Source organism: Leuciscus leuciscus (genome assembly GCF_965113295.1).
Source record: "Leuciscus leuciscus genome assembly, chromosome: 22".
Classification (NCBI taxonomy): domain Eukaryota; kingdom Metazoa; phylum Chordata; class Actinopteri; order Cypriniformes; family Leuciscidae; genus Leuciscus; species Leuciscus leuciscus.
In genome coordinates, this window is record NC_138746.1 from 33,165,518 (window position 1) to 33,183,035 (window position 17,518).

General features: G+C 39.6%; 2 protein-coding genes across 2 annotated transcripts in view; both read right to left on the reverse strand.

Annotated features, from left to right (window-relative positions):
• Window positions 1-17,518, reverse strand: part of LOC309487074 (exportin-5-like) — a 449,972-nt gene that overhangs the window by 148,912 nt on the left and 283,542 nt on the right. The window lies entirely within an intron of this gene.
• The window catches only part of wdr11 (WD repeat domain 11), a 101,309-nt gene that overhangs the window by 71,072 nt on the left and 12,719 nt on the right, over window positions 1-17,518 (reverse strand). Inside the window, exons 4-5 of the mRNA XM_082154597.1 lie at window positions 17,322-17,495; window positions 15,731-15,923 (exon numbers count right to left, since the gene is read on the reverse strand). Coding sequence (XP_082010723.1) covers window positions 15,731-15,923; window positions 17,322-17,495 — 367 coding nt within the window. The remainder of the gene's footprint in view (window positions 1-15,730; window positions 15,924-17,321; window positions 17,496-17,518) is intronic.

Below are 17,518 nucleotides of genomic sequence, written 5' to 3' on the forward strand. Positions count from 1 at the left end.
TGTCTCACAGAGTTACAAAGCAGAGATATTCTCAAGCACATGGATGAAGGAGCTGGTTTGACCCCTGAGGCAGTCAAAGAGCTCCATCGTGCTCCCGATCCCCAACGGAGTCGTTAAACCACTGAAGCATATTTGCCTTTCTTCATGCCACCTTCCAAAGTCTGGTCTGTCTTTAAACGGACAATGTGTAGTTTTTAATGTATTTTATTATCTAAAATCAATATTTTTATTCATAAATATGTCCTCAGTGGTGTATAAATACCTCTGCCAATGATCTGACTTATTCTCGTAAACGAAGAATTTATTATCTTTATATACATGGGACAAGTAGGTCCACGGAGGCTTCCATGTCGTTCCGCCATCTTGAAAAACTATAATAGCAGAGAGGGACAAAAAGTACTAGGCAAACGCGTTTCCACAACGCGTTTTTGTCCAGAGCCAGCGTCACGTCACTGAAAGCAGCTGAACCAGACAAGAAGATTTGAGAGACGCTTTGTCACTGCCCCGGCAAGTTTAAAAGGCTGCACTGCATGGTTATTTATAATGGAGGACCATACTTATGTGGAGCCACAGGACCGGAGATTGCAAAAAACAAGGGTTAATGTCGGGATAGCTTTTTCCAGGTGGAAAGAGTTGATGCAGGAGAAAGCTTTCAAAAGAGACGCTGAACTTGCCTGCTTTCTTCTCAACAGGTAAGTCAATGTTACGGTCTAAATTACAAGCTTTTTTTCATTGCTTGGTCACTTCTCTGCCTTTGGAAACTTTCAATTCTATCAAATATCCGTTTGTTCGTTGTGTCAAGTTGCAGTTTGTTTGAAATAACAAACCTGTTCACCCAAAGGAAAACTCGATGAAGTGCTATTAGAAGACATCCTGTCACAGCTTTTTGGTACATAACGGCTACCGTAGAAGCAACATGCATTTGAAAAAGCGAGGCGCTGTAGAGCACTATTCGTTTGAATGCAAAAAACTATTTCACCGCTAGATGGGAGAAATTCCTACACATTGTCCCTTTAAGAGAATATGTCTTTGGGTAAACATTCTAGTTCTAGTTTTATGAATGGGACTAGATGGTTGAGACCTTTCTATCCTGTGATTGTTCCTTCTTGGGACCTGTCTGTGGTCTTAGATGGTCTTTCAGGGTCTTTTGTTGAGCCCATGTGTTACGGAATATCAGACTCAGACAGATGGTTAGTAGAAATAAGGATAGACTTTAATGCAGCAGATGGGAAGATGGTAAAAACAGGTAAGCAATTCAGAATAATAGCCGTTCAAGAAAATAACTTGATGGTAATAGAGTTTACTGTATTGCAGGAGATGGTGGAGATTGTGGAAGAGAGATTTAACCAAGGATGCACACAGCAGCGGTGCTCGCAAAGCGTAAGCTACTAACGTAGTTTTTAGTTCCCTATTTAGGGAACAGTGGTGGGCCATCGGGGCCAGCGAGGCCTTCTCTGCTGGCCTAAACACTATCAGAATCACTGACTTGCACTGTAATATATGTTTTCCAAGAATGTGTATTAAATTATTCCCAATAGTCTATTCTCTTACTTTCATAGTAAAGTGTATGTTTATGTTAGAGCTTTTATCCAATCATATTTCAGCCATCATGTGTTGTCAGGGTCAAAGAAATCTACCTTGAGGCCTTCAGAATCAATAGAGCGGGCGCCTGTGGCTTAAAAATTAATGGCAATGAAACCGTGCGCTTTAACCAATCAGATTTAATCAACCAACCAGATTCCGAGATGGCGACACCGTGGCCATCTAGCAGGCTTACAATAACGTCTGCCTTTTCACGTCCTTTGATTGGATGGTCAGAGTGCGTACTATTACTAGTATTCAGAGCTAGCAAACCGCATCTGTAGCGAACTGTACAAGATAGAAATATATTCACGTAGCAGTTAAATACCGCTGTTTTTATTTTTCAAACCACAATGGCTGACAGAGGAGAAGAAATTGATTTGGTCGGAAACCGCTTACTTACAAAGCCATTTGCAAGATGGACTTTTCAAGAAAAGCTGGATATTGTGAGGAAAGGTCGGCCAAGCCCGAAGCTAGCAAGCCTGTCCCAGCCGGGGAAAGGGTTTACCCGTCACTTTCAATGCGGTAGCCTTGGCTCAGGAGCCTCTGAGGAGGCTGGGAATTGTATTGCTGGGAATGCCTGTTATTTGCAGTCGATCGACTTGGTGTTTGGAGCCACACTGGGTTTGCAAACTTGAGTTGTCTAACCAAGGCAGCAGTAACACACCAAAGCACAGCCGGACATTTACAAGCAACTGTGCTTTTGAAAACTTTTGGGAAACCCGAGTGGATCTACAGCTCAATGAACAGATGTGCAGGGGAACAGAGCTCCACAATGAAAAGCTGAAGAAAAATAGGGAAATATTGAAAATACTGATAGATTGTGTCATATTTTGGGGTAAACAAGAACTTTCGTTTCGGGGACGCGATGAAAGCGCTGGATCCAGAAATAGAAGCAACTCTTTAGAGCTTCTTTCTTTCCTTGCTGAAAACAACACAGACTTACATTACCACCTGTCCACGAACAAAGTGTTTTGTGGGACGTCAGGCAAAATACAAAACGACCTGATTAATGGCATTGCTGAAGAGATGGGAGAAGAGAGAAAAAGGAGATTAATAAACCACCCTTTGTCGCTGTTATGGTGGACGAGACGACAGACGCGAGTAATGCAGCGCAGCTCGCACTGTGTTATGTGTCGGAGAGAGGTGTCAAGGAGTGATCCGTCAGATTTGAAGAGGCAAGCGAGCCGATGACATTGCTGCTCTTATTGTCAGTTTCTTGGAGGAATATGAATGTCTAGATGAAGTTGTGGCACAGTGTTTTGATGGCGCACCGGTCATGTCATCTAAAGTTAAGGAGAGGGCACCTATGGCCTTACTTATACACTGCTATGCACATCGACTGAACAAAGTACTGAGTCAAGGGGCCTCAAAGCTTAATGCAAGATATGTTTTGCCCACCTAAATGGCCTAGCTGCATTTTACCCCAGATCCCCAAGGCACATGCAACTACTGGACGAAATTTGCCAGCGGCGTCTTCCTCGTGTGGCACCAACGGGTGGCAACACACATCAAGATTGGTCAGTACAGTTTTTGAGAAGAGAGATGCCCTAAAAAAGCTGTTTCACCAACAATGTTACAATCCAGAAAAATCTGCTATTTTAACCAGTGTACGATCTCTCCTCATTGCGTCATTACCTTCGATTTCCGAAGGTGAAGAAGGAACCGGCAAACGTTAAATGTAACTTTAATCGCAATAGACATAAACAACAAAACGAGAGGAGCGCCAGCGGCCGACTGCGGCATATAAGCATAATTAAAGCCTAGTTTACACGTACACAGAGTTCTTCTCGTCCACACAAGTACGGTTTAAAAATTGTTTACGTCCACATGAAAACACAAAAACATGCCATGAACTGCTGTCAAGAGCATGCCAAACCAACAGGTGGTGATATAACCCTAACCGTAAAGCCATGTTCGCCAATCAGAAGCCAGAATAAAGGTTATTACCCATTCCGGTAGGCTAACGTGTTGTCATAAGCGGTGTCCTGCATAGTATTGCATTTCTGACGCCTCTGTTCCGCAATATAATGGGAGAACTGTGTATGTATCTGTATACATGTGATAAGCCCTGTTAGCGCAGTTATTAGCAACAGAATTTTGGCTAGATCCTCCATTGCACAGACTCGCCTCATGTATAGTGTGTTAATGTTGGAGTCCCAAACCTTAGTAAACAAGATATTGCGTAAGTTAACTAACGTTAGTCGCAAGTTTGCGGTAAAATGCAGTTGGGTTGTCGAGGTCAAAACACTATATAAGCTGTTATGTCATTTTTAGGGTGTTAAATGTGTGGATTTGGGGTTTGATGTGTGGATTTTGTGAAGGTGTGAAGCATTTTTGATTAAAATTTAATATAATAAAGTTCTGTGTAACAAATTATTAACGAAGGAATTATTTTGAATAAATTATATTTCAGCCATCATGTGTTGCCAGGGTCAAAGAAATCTGCTTTGAGGCCTTCAGAATCAATAGAGCGGGCGCCTGTGGCTTAAAAATGAATGGCAATGAAACTGTGCGCTTTAACCAATCAGATTTAATCAACCAACCAGATTTCGAGATGGCGACACCGTGGCCATCTAGCAGGCGTTCAATAACGTCTGCCTTTTCACGTCCTTTGATTGGATGGTCAGAGTGCGTACTATTACTAGTATTCAGAGCCAGCAAACCCCATCTGTAGCGAACTGTACAAGATAGAAATATATTCACGTAGCAGTTAAATACCGCTGTTTTTATTTTTCAAACCACAATGGCTGACAGAGGAGAAGAAATTGATTTGGTCACAGACCGCTTACTTACAAAGCCATTTGCAAGATGGACTTTTCAAGAAAAGCTGGATATTGTGAGGAAAGGTCGGCCAAGCCCGAAGCTAGCAAGCCTGTCCCAGCCGGGGAAAGGGTTTACCCGTCACTTTCAATGCGGTAGCCTTGGCTCAGGAGCCTCCGAGGAGGCTGGGAATTGTATTGCTGGGAATGCCTGTTATTTGCAGTCGATCGACTTGGTGTTTGGAGCCACACTGGGTTTGCAAACTTGAGTTGTCTAACCAAGGCAGCAGTAACACACCAAAGCACAGCCGGACATTTACAAGCAACTGTGCTTTTGAAAACTTTTGGGAAACCCGAGTGGATCTACAGCTCAATGAACAGATGTGCAGGGGAACAGAGCTCCACAGCGAAAAGCTGAAGAAAAATAGGGAAATATTGAAAATACTGATAGATTGTGTCATATTTTGGGGTAAACAAGAACTTGTGTTTCGAGGACGCGATGAAAGCGCTGGATCCAGAAATAGAAGCAACTCTTTAGAGCTTCTTTCTTTCCTTGCTGAAAACAACACAGACTTACATTACCACCTGTCCACGAACAAAGTGTTTTGTGGGACGTCAGGCAAAATACAAAACGACCTGATTAATGGCATTGCTGAAGAGATGGGAGAAGAGAGAAAAAGGAGATTAATAAACCACCCTTTGTCGCTGTTATGGTGGACGAGACGACAGACGCGAGTAATGCAGCGCAGCTCGCACTGTGTTATGTGTCGGAGAGAGGTGTCAAGGAGTGATCCGTCAGATTTGAAGAGGCAAGCGAGCCGATGACATTGCTGCTCTTATTGTCAGTTTCTTGGAGGAATATGAATGTCTAGATGAAGTTGTGGCACAGTGTTTTGATGGCGCACCGGTCATGTCATCTAAAGTTAAGGAGAGGGCACCTATGGCCTTACTTATACACTGCTATGCACATCGACTGAACAAAGTACTGAGTCAAGGGGCCTCAAAGCTTAATGCCCACCTAAATGGCCTAGCTGCATTTCACCCCAGATCCCCTAGGCGCATGCAACTACTGGACTACTGGCAAAAATGTTTGCTTCACACATTTAATGGGATTTTTGAGTAGTCAGATGTGCTTTTTGAAATACTACAGAGTAAAACATTGGATGTATTTGTGCTTACTACCACCAACTCCACAACACTGTTCTGGACAACATTCTTTGCCAGATAAGGAATAGATTTCAAGACCATGAAAAATGTATGTTTCTCTCCCTCCTCGAACCCCAATAGTTTCAAACATACCGCTTCTCCAGCTTAACACAGAGTCACAGAACACTGTTCGATCTGTCCCGGCTAAAAACAGAGCTGACTGTAATGTATGCCATGACTGATTTTGAAGGCAAAAGTCCAGCTGATCTCCTTGATTTTTTTTTTATTGTAAATTTATGATCTAAAATTGTTTTTATATTATATTAATTATATTATTTAAAAAAATTTCATTCTATTAAAATCGTGATTTTAAAATAAATAAATGTGGGTTTAAATCATTTTTAATGAAAAATACTTTGTATATATCACCTTAAAGAAATGCATGTCATAATTTTGATTGTTCAAAACAAGTTTTCAAGAGCCGTTTATGCTTTTGCGTTTTCTTTCCTGTAGAATTTGCACAAAAACACACAATTTGCCTTAATTTCAAATCCCCGGGAAAAACGTAATCCCCGGGGGTTCCGTGCTCGGAGAACTCAAAAGGTCCTTCAAAAAAGCATGGAGAACCGAGAGCGGATGCTTCTGCTAGAGATGATGTATGTGGCGCAGCTGTGAAAGGAGACGTGTTGAATTGGGTTAATTGGGTTTCTTGCTTTAGTTATGGCATTCATTCTCGCTGCATAAGATACCTGTCTGTGATGCAACGGCCTGTTATACTGCATTTCTGTATAATATTGATGGTTTCTATAGCCGTGGCGTCATAATTATGGTATTAAGAGGTGGATTCATTAAGGTAGGACACCCCTGGAGGACTAGGTGTGAAATGCACAGCCCACTACTGTTAGGGAACAAGGGTTTCAGATGTTTTTATGAAGTCTTTCATAACTATTTAAAATAGACAGTGTAATGCACTATAGATTTTCATAAAAAAACAAAAACAATTTCAATACATAATGCTTGCTTTCTCTTGGATACACCATTTAAACAGTATGATGGATTATTAAAACAATTTAAGGCGGTAAATTAAGCACAAAGTATATTTTTGTATGTTAATAATTGATTTGTTTTAAATAGATTACATTTACACTTTCAAAGTATACTCCTTTGGCCATGAGCGTTCAAGTCCGCGGACCCTCTTGATGAAGAAAATGACGTCACACGCACAGTCCACGGACGGCTGAAGTATACTTTGGGATTAAAATAGCCCAATTTTTGTGACCGCGCAGACGGTGAGTTTATAACAGAGCATGTGCGAGAGACTTGAGTGCTTGAAAACAAAGTCCACTAACGTGTCTTTCCGCGTTCATGGTCAAAGGAGTCTACTTTGAAAGGCTAGCACGCTACAACCTAGGATAGAGTATCAAGAGTACAGTTTTCCCGTTTCATTTCACAAACTCTTGATTCGATCCATTTTAATTACATATGAAAATAATCTGTCATCTAATGCTGTGTAGTGTGAACCTACTCACGTGGTATATTTACATTACATAAACAGGGCCCAAAACTATGCAACTCAATTGCTAATTATTCAACAGATACAACACAACCAACAACCGCTCTGCTCTGTGCATTCAAACCAAAGTAAACTCTAAATTGCATTTCTTGTTTAAACAATGTAATTTGTAAAAAAAAAAAAAAAACACTTTCATCAAACTTTATAGGCTCTGAATGCATCAATAAAATGCATGTATGCATGAATCAAAACATTACATGCAAATACTCCAATGAAAGAGTAAAAATATATATATTTCAAAATACTGAGAGTAGCACACAATAATGCTCTCTAACATAAAAATGCATTCTAAATGTAATCTATTTAAAACAAATATATTATTACAATTAACTGAACTGTCTACATTATGAGCACTGTGGCATCAGACTCATGCAATGCTCGTTTGTAGTGACAACAAAAGTGAAATGACAGCGCAGCGATTCCACAGAGGCTGTGAGTTTCCTAAGTGAATAAATTAATAATTTATTTATTTTATTTTATTTTTTCATTTTTGCTGATTAATCGGCACAGATAGTTGCTTCTTTTTGTTATCTGGAAAACTTTTGAACAGGATGAAGATGTGCAATTAAAAAAAAACTAAAAAAACATTTAAAGATCATATTTTTTTTCATTTAGCATTGCACTTCAGAAGCTACATAAGATATTTACGTTTTCCAGAAGACAAAATAAGTACAATTTACCACAAGCATCCGATTCAAGAAGTTTTGATGCAACTTGCTTCCTTCTTTAGCATCAGTGAATGTTTTCACCTTTTGCAATAGTTTAATCAGTCCGCCAATTGTCCTTAGTGTGAAAAGATATATCTCAAAATTCACTGTTGTAAAGAGTTCAAATTTGCAGATTATGCTAAAAAATAATAAGATTATAAGACACAGTATTAAGATTCAAGGATATGTAAACTTTTGAACCTGTTCATTTGTGTAAATTAAGTTATTACTTTGTCTTTTGGACTATATGTAAACTTATGTTTGGAGAAACAGCTTATTCAGGACAGTACTAAAAATATATATTTTTTTAATGATCCCTCTTATTTTGCCTTGTATTTTCTGCAAGGGTTAGGAAAACGTATGAGCATAACTGTGTGTTCAATATATGGCCTAATTTTATGTACAGTGCAAAAGGGTGCGCTGTAGATTCCCCTGCCCACCCATGTGGCTCCTCTTGCCCGGGCCTAATGGCCAATGGTTCTGACGTGTGTGCAAAATTTCAAGACATTTTAAGCATGTTAATGGCCTCAAAAGCACTAACATCACACTTCACAACGTAAAGCGCTTACAACACACTTCGCAAACGTGTCAAGCGTGAACTCGTGAACCTGCATGTGACAAATGGCCTGCAATGAATTCTTTGCCTCCACATTGTGCTTTAAAATGCTATGCACACCTAGCTGTGGATTATACCTTGCATTAATTATCCCTGACTTTATTTTATGGCAAACATTTTTTAACAAGATTCATTGAAATATATAACTGCACAGCACACCTATTAAATGTGTAAAACTACGGTGTAGTGGTATGCCTGCTGTGTAGCCAACAGGAAAATGTCTTGACGTTTACTATGCCGCTTGAATTTGTTCTAAATAACAAATGCATAAAGGTCGACATAAGTTGCACTAATGTCCTAAATTTGTTCCTGTGCACATTAATTTTTTTCTTCGATTATCCAACGACTGCAACCGTCAAATCTAGCCCATTGGCAAAGCCAGGTTGACTACTACTTGTAACGTCTCAGGGTAGAAGAAGATGAAGTTCCAGGCAAAGATCCAAAATACTCAATATTTATTTAAACTGACAAATACTCGAACCAGTGTGCGTGCACAGACAGAGTGCTAACACAAACATTGACCGACAACTGAAGAGTGAAAAGGGAGAACTTAAATACACAGATGATAATGGGTGACGACAGGTGACGGTGATGATGAAGATTGACTAATTAACTAAACACAGGTGACAGAACTGAACTAATGATGATGATGAAGAAACTAATGACAATGAAAACAAACAGAAAGTCCATGAAAACGTGACACTACTCATCAAAATTCGCTTTGATAAGTTTACCTGATAACTATATACTAGGTCCTATATACAGTGCCTTGCAAAAGTATTCATTTCCTTTGAATTTTTCTCTACATTTTGTTGTTACAGCCTTATGCTAAACTTCTTACGTTTTTTTGTTTTGTTTTTTCACATCAATCTACACTCCATAACGACAAAGCAAAACACATATTTGTGATAATTTTGTAAATTTATTAAAAATAAAAAAATATTTTAATTGCATAAGTATTCATACCCTATTTTGGGACAACTGAAATTTAGCTCAGAAGCATTCCAATTTTGCTGGATCATCTTTGAGATGTTTTACACTTCGGATGGAGTTAGCCATGACATATTCAATTGAATGGGCATGATCTGGAAAGGCACACACCTCTCAATAAAAGGTCTAACAGCTGAAAATGCATATCAGAAAAATCAAGCCATGAGGTCAAAAGGAGCTGTCTGCAGAGCACACTGTGTCGAGACACAGATCTGGGGAAGACTACAAAGTTTCACAAAAAGCATGGAGCCTCCATAATCCTTAATGAAAGCAGATTGTAACAACCAGGACACTTCCTAGACCTGTCCTGGCCAAACTGAGCAATCGATGGAGAAGGACATTGGTTAGAGTGGTGACCAAGAGGCTGATGGTCACTCTGGTCGAGCTCTCTGCAAAACCAGTCACATGGTCAATTTTTGGAAATTGAGATGTATACATCATCTGAAAGCTGAATAAATAAGCTTTCCATTGATGTATGGTTCAACAACTATTGAAAATCTGGAATCTGAGGGTGCAAAAAAAAAAATCGAAACATTGAGAAAATCTCCTTTAAAGTTGTCCATTTATGTTGGCGATTGTGCTGCATTCACTCACAAAAATAATTGTTTTATATATTTACGGTAGGAAATTTACAAAATATCTTCATGGAACATGATCTTTACTTAATATCCTAATGATTTTTGGCATAAAAGAAAAATCGATCATTTTGACGCATACAATGTATTGTTGCATTGTTGCGTATGTAATGCGACATGTGACTAGTTTTGTGAACCAGGGTCACATATAGAGGTTGGGAGAAACTTACACTCCAGCGATCTGGGCTTTACAGCAGACTGGCCAGACTCAAGCCTCTTCTCAGTGAAGACACAATATAGCTGCACTATATCTTTCAACGTACCTTCTGATGTTCATTTATGTTTATTTCGTGCTGTAACTATAAGTAAAGCGGAAGAGATTATCAGTTCACATGCGCTCCTGCTTTGCTTGAACTGAGGTGTTACATCAATCTTTCACACCACATTAAAACATGACAAAACAGCCTTTATTGTTTGAATATCGTTACAAAAAAAGTTTGAAAACTCTTGCATATCAAAAGTAACAGATGTGCAAAGCTTGTAGCATCATACCCAAAATGTCTTGAGGCCCTGATTTTCAATATCACAAATCTGTTTTTTGCTTTGTCATTATGGTGTCTGGAGTGTAGATTGATGTGTGAAAAAAGTCATTTAAAGCAGTTTAGCATGAGGCTGCAAGCAACAGAACAAAAAAAGAGGTATGAATACATTCGCAAGGCACTGTAGGTCCTATAAGACTACTGAAAGTCCATGGTTAAAGCGCTACTTAAAGGTCAAATACTGCAAATGCATTTTCTGCAGAAACATCTCTATAGAGGACAGTGTAGAGATCAGATAGGAAATGCAGTGGGAGAGTGTGATGGGAAAATACAACAAGGATTCAAACTCGGATTGCCCGAGTGTGTGTCAGAGCGCTACGCACAAGGCTATTGGCTTCAACCATTTATTATTAAATTCCTTACTGGCTCTTATTTAAGTGGTGTAAGACAAGCATATACTGTTGCTCAAATTGAGAATTAGGGATTTTAACAAACCTAATCTCAAAGGATGCAGCTTGTTGAAGAGAGGTGTGCTATAACTTTTCTGAAATGACTTAAGATCATTTTCCTAGTGATAATGGAAATACGGAAATGGGCAAAACGTTCTGATAGACTTACAGGAGGGAGCCGAGCCATATAAAGAGACTAGAATGTTTTGATTTGGGCCAGTGACCGACCACAGCACATTGTACTGGTGAGTGGGGAAAAAAGTTTTGAAACGCACGATGAAAACACCACACTGCATTATGCATAGCAAGAGGACTCTGTACGCTCCATAAAGAGGGAGGAAAATGGTTATGAAAAACTAAATTATGATTGTTTTTGTTGCAAAACTTGAATGCTATTATTATTAGCCCTTTAAAATTCACTCTACAGTTGTGTCTGTTGCTCTCTCACTATCTATTCCATCTAAATTGCAGGACTAATGAGATCTGAATGGGCTTTCTTTTGGTTTAGAGGAAGGAAATCAATTCTGGGAATAAGCTGAATCAATCAGACTGTAGGAGGCAATGGGACGTGGGTTGGGGAAACCCGACTGCTAATAAGAAAGCAGTGAACAGAAGAGGAGTGAGACGAGGTGCTCCACTAAGACCTGCCATCATTCAATCAGACAGTGAGAGACACGATCGATGGAAAATAAAACCACATGAAAAACTCCCACTGACATCACAGAGCAAAACAATGAGCACAAAGATGGAGGAAGACCAGAAAGATGAATCAGGAGGAGTCAGACAAATACAGTTTGACTGACTGAATGTCAGAGGACAGAGATTGAGAGAGAGAGAGAGATAGAGAGAGAGAGAGAGAGAGAGAGAGAGAGAAGAGAGAGAGAGAGAGAGAGAGATAGAGAGAGAGAGAGAGATAGAGAGAGAGAGAGAGAGAGATAGAGAGAGAGAGAGAGAGATAGAGAGAGAGAGAGATAGAGAGAGATAGAGAGAGAGAGAGAGAGAGAGAGAGAGATAGAGAGAGATAGAGAGAGAGAGAGAGAGAGAGAGAGAGAGAGATAGAGAGAGATAGAGAGAGAGAGAGAGAGAGAGAGAGAGAGAGAGAGACAGAGAGAGAGAGAGAGAGAGAGAGAGAGAGAGAGAGAGAGAGAGAGAGACAGAGAGAGAGAGATAGAGAGAGAGAGAGAGAGAGAGAGAGAGAGAGAGAGAGATAGAGAGAGAGAGAGAGATAGAGAGAGAGAGATAGAGAGAGATAGAGAGAGAGAGAGAGAGAGAGACAGAGAGATTGAGAGAGAGAGAGAGAGAGAGACAGAGAGAGAGAGAGAGAGAGAGAGAGAGAGATGTGTCCTGGCCTCATCGTCCCGCTTCTGTCTGCACACGAGTCTAGCAGGAAAACATGATGGAGCATGAAAATAAAAGTGTTCCTGTAGCTCTGAGCACTGGGGCTGCATTATAGATGGAATATTACATTAAAGGTAATCGAGATGCAGAAATCACAGAAAAGACTGGGATCATTCATACAGGATGCGATTCTTACCTTCAGAAACAGGCGTCTCAAGCTTTATATTCTTTTTAATTGTTTGTCTATAAAAGCACAGACAAATGCAAAAAATGCAAATGCAAAATAATGCCAAAATGCACATTATATATATTAATATCTGTTATCTACTCCTTTTGGCCACCTACAAATTTTACATTCATTTACTTGTTTATTGCTCCTACTCCTAACTTAAAGCTGCCGTCGGCAAAAATTTTTTGATCATATTCAGTGTAATCGACACTATAATCCGACAGAACAACATAAATAAGGTGGTTTTAGAAAAAAACCCGAGCTTCTAACTCCACCTGGAGCGTGTTATTTGTTTTGCAAAAATCCAGCGCTCCCGCTTCATCAGGTCCAATCAGCGCAGGGGGGTGTGAGATCTGACTGTCAATCACAGGTCGTGCACACGCCACAGATCCCCCTCACTCGCGCAGACGCGCACGTTACAATATCACATGCACACGACACGCCTGAAGTTCGCCTGGAGATTGCATGAAGCGTGATGGCGGAGAGAAAATCTACTAACAAGCGTCCAATTCCTCAGTTATTGCTATCTATGGATAGATTAGCCAGGGCAGCCTACCTCCGAGTCCATGGTGTTGATAGATGCTGAAGAGACGGACGCGTTCACAGAAAATCAGGTACACACGCACAGTGACGCACTGACGAGCACGACCTCGATGGGAGGGTGCTCGCTGGTAGTGGGGAGGGGCATGAGAGTTGTAAACATTCAACATTTTGGCTAATCGACCCAATCTGCCAGACTTGCCGACGGCAGCTTTAAAGGGTTATTTCACCCAAAAATGAAAACTCTGTCAGTAATCAATCACCCTCATGTTGTTCAACCCCGTAAGACTTTCGTTCATCTTCGGAACACAAATTAAGATATGTTTGATTAAATCTGAGAGCTGTCTCACTTCTCCATAGGCTTCTATGTTATTGAAACTTGCCGGCCCAGAAAGTTAGTAAAGACAATGTTTAAAATAGTCCAAGTGACTACAGAGGCTCAACCTTAAGTTTATCAAGCGACGAGAATACTTTTTGTGTGCAAAAAAACTAAAATAACGACTTTATTCAACTATTAATTTTCTTCAGTGTGAGCCTGAGTGAGTTCACGTAGTGTAAAAGCGCAGCGCTTCTGGGTTGTACGTCAGAACGGAGGCTCACTATTGGCCGACGCTGGTCATGTGTGTGATGCTGGCCTACGTTCTGTTTTAGGGGGTTGAACAACATGAGGGTGAGTAATTACTGACAGAATTTTCATTTTTGGGTGAACTAACCCTTTAACTGCACTTCCTGTTCATTGTAAAATAAATACATTATTAATTCAATTAATTCAATTGATTCATCAATTCAAAACCAAAAATATTAATAATAACTGAATAGAAACTGAGCATGATCCCAGCTATGAGCCACGTCACACTGTGGGATCTCTAATGTCAGACTGTATGACAGTCAAGAATCGTTAAAAACTGAGTTTTACATCATGTTCGGTGAGCTGCATTTACCTGCGGGATTGGAATGGTGGCTAGTAGCAAACAAATCAATCTCTAGTGCTAACTTTAATCTTGAAGGCGCTGTGTGAGGAGCAGGTTGTGGTTTGATGTTGTCACACTAATTGTGTCATCAGGTTCTGCTCTCCTAATAGGTAGGGTTAGGGGTAGGGGTAGGGATTGGCTTTAAAATATAATTAAGCCATATGTTGGTTTAGTATTCTGTTTTCCGATTTCCAAATCATACCAAAAATAACCTATTCCATGAATTAGCCTGTTCTTCTGGACATGGAATCTCTTGTTTCTTATCTCAAACCCTCACTCACGTCCCCCTTAGGAGGAGATTATAAATGTTACTTTCTTTTGTTCACTTTTAATCCCTGTATTCGCATCCTTTAGAATGGCGAAGGAGAAAAACACTATCTCATTAGTTCCAATCTTTATCTCACCACAAATAAAATGTTTACACAGTTTGTGCTGGTTGGACACGGTTAGGGTTAGGGTTAGGGTTAGGGTTAGGGTTAGGGTTAGGCACGTCAAGTTTATTTGTATAACACATTTCACAGGTGCAGGTCATTTGGTTTCGTTTTCTTCGGCAGCACAGCATCAAATAGCTATTCATATCTTGTGTGGAAGAGAAAATTCGCTCTTCTGACCTTTTACAATCAGTGTCAACCGTCAGCGGTTTGCCCTTTAGCACCGCAGTGGTAACAAAAAATTATTATAATAATTGCCACTGTCACAAAAATTTCTGAAAGTATCAGTTTCAACACAATACCATTTCTAACTGTCAAAACATTTTCATGACAATTTGTTCCATTTTATGAAATATAGATTTTTATCATAAATTGTGTAATGAAACATCAGAGAAATAAGGCTACCAACCAACAGAATTGATGTTTTCCAGCACTGTATAATTTAATATGCTTTTGCTTTAATTCAAACTGTGAGTCTAATTTTAGAGTCTAATCAAAACAAAGTCATAGACATGATCTTGAAAAATATTTAAAGGACAAGTTCGGTATTTTACACTTAAAGTCCTGTTTCTGCAAAACGATCTGAAAACAGGGCTTTAAGTGTAAAATACCGAACTTGTCCTTTAACTAAGTTTTAGACTTATCTTCAGATTTGAAATATAACATGGTCAGACACTTGGCTTCACCTGCAGTGCATTTCTAGATTGATACAATGCCAACTTCAATTGAATTTTCATGAAGATATTTCATAAAAATATATTTCTAATAACTTTACAAAACTTTGAAGCTATTTATAACTATTGTTTTCATTTTGACAATTAATTAATTCTAAATGTACAATAAACTGCCAAGTGTCAGCTTTCAAATGAGATCATACTTGTGCTTTTAGTGCAAAGGGTTCATGAACTGTACCTGTTTTAGTTTGGGTATGCCATTTCTGCGGATTTTTCAAAAGTGGGGTTGCTGGCTAACAGGTTAAAGCTGTTTTGTGTCATACATTTTTCAAAGGGGTCATCAAAGGGGTTGCTCTTTAAAAATACTGTTAAATACTAGATGTAGGCAAGGGTCCTGAGCTATTTTCCAGCCTCATTCTCACCCAGCTTACAAACAAAAATAATACAAGGTCAAACATGCTTCTAATGTCACACACATACACACGACAGGCCTGAAAATACTCAACACTCTCTTTCCAACTTCTTTCAAATTGTCATTCACACGTTCGGTACCATTCTGGTGCTGCTCAGAGTGCTATGGTGTTTCTGGGGTGTGCTAGCTAGACTCACGTGGGTTTCTCATTGGTGATGAGCACTTTGACCTTGTTGAGGGCTTTTTTGGCACCGGTGGGTTGAGCCGCGGCAGGTTTGCTATGGGCCGGGCTGGAATGAGGACTGGCGATATAAACCTTCTTGCCTCCACTGCCCGGTGGTTTAGAGTGGGAGAAATCTGTGATGAACACTATACCCTCACTGGTCAGCACTATGACAGAGACAGGAAGGAATAAATGGCAGACATTAGAGAAACAGTTGAGCGAATGGACAGTTAAACTATAGTTCATTAAACTATAAAAAAAAAAACATACGGTATGCACTAAAAGCCAATTCAAACCAAGAATGATAACTACAGGTGCTGGTCATAAAATTAGAATATCATCAAAAAGTAGATTTATTACAAGAATTCAACTTAACAGGTGAAACTAATATATTATATAGACTCATTACATGCAAAGTGAGATATTTCAAGCTTTATTTGTTATAATTTTGATGATTATGGCTTACAGCTTATGAAACCCACGAAATCAAAATCCCAGAAAATTTGAATATTACATGAAATCACACAGTAATTACACAGTAATACCATGGTCATTGAACCAGGTTTTGGTTATTTTGGCAGTGTGGGCAGGTGCAAATCCTGCTGGAAAATGAAGGAAGCATGAAGTGCTCTGAAATGTCCTGGTAGACGGCTGCGGTGACTCTGGATTTAATAAAGCACAGTGGACCAAAGTCCTCTTTTCTGAAGAGAGCAAATCTTGCATCTCATTTGGAAACCAAGGTCCCAGAGTCTGGAGGAAGAATGGAGAGGCACACAATCCAAGATGCTTGAAGTCCAGTGTGAAGTTTCCACAGTCTGTGTTGGTTTGGGGAGCCATGTCATCGGCTGGTGTTTGGTCCACTGTGCTGTCCACTCAACGCAGCCGTCTACCATAAAGACAACCATAATAGCGTCCACAGCACCAGCGGACGATATCGTTATGTTTATTCTAAGTGAATCTGCCGCTTCAAATGCTCGAGCTCGTTCCAGCAGGATGGATTCTGATTGGCTCTCAATGTTTTTATCATTCATCAACTGGATAAAACAATATTGTTTCTCTGTGCCGTTATTGTTATAGCTGAGGTGTGAACTCTGCTATTCTTTAATATTGAAAACTATATTTAAACCTATATCTTTACAGTTCGTCTTTGGTGTGAACGGGCCTTAATAATGACTTCTATTCGGGATGTACAATACGGTATAGAACACAGATACTGCAACCAATATTTTAGCAATGTTGAAAGGTTCAGTAAAGTAAAGTTAGACTAAAAATTTTCAAATGTATTCCTATGTACAACATTGCATTGAGTGAAAAATAACAATGGGATTAATTAGTGAGACAGACAGATTTGTGAGTAAATTCAATTCACCCTGAAGTCATTCATTGTTTGTTTGATTTTTTTTTTCTTTTTCATTACAACAAAGAGTCCAAGCTGTGTGAATCAGTTAACAAATCAAAGAGAAAGAACAAAATCAAAAGAAGAATTAGCAATTCGAACATCACTAATAATGATCTACGCAACTGTGCATCACAAATTACAATTATAAATGTGATTGAATACACACATGCCAGATTGGAGGGCTCAAAGGGGTCAAAGGAGAAAGACAGTATGTTCTCAGCATAGCTCTTCTTCCACAGCTTGGTGCCAGTGTCTCCGTTCCACAGAACAATATAGTTGGGAGGGTGGACAGCCAGAAGAAGATCGCGTGAAGCATCCTGAGCCCACAGCCAGTCCATATCTGAGGAGAGATTTGCATTCAAT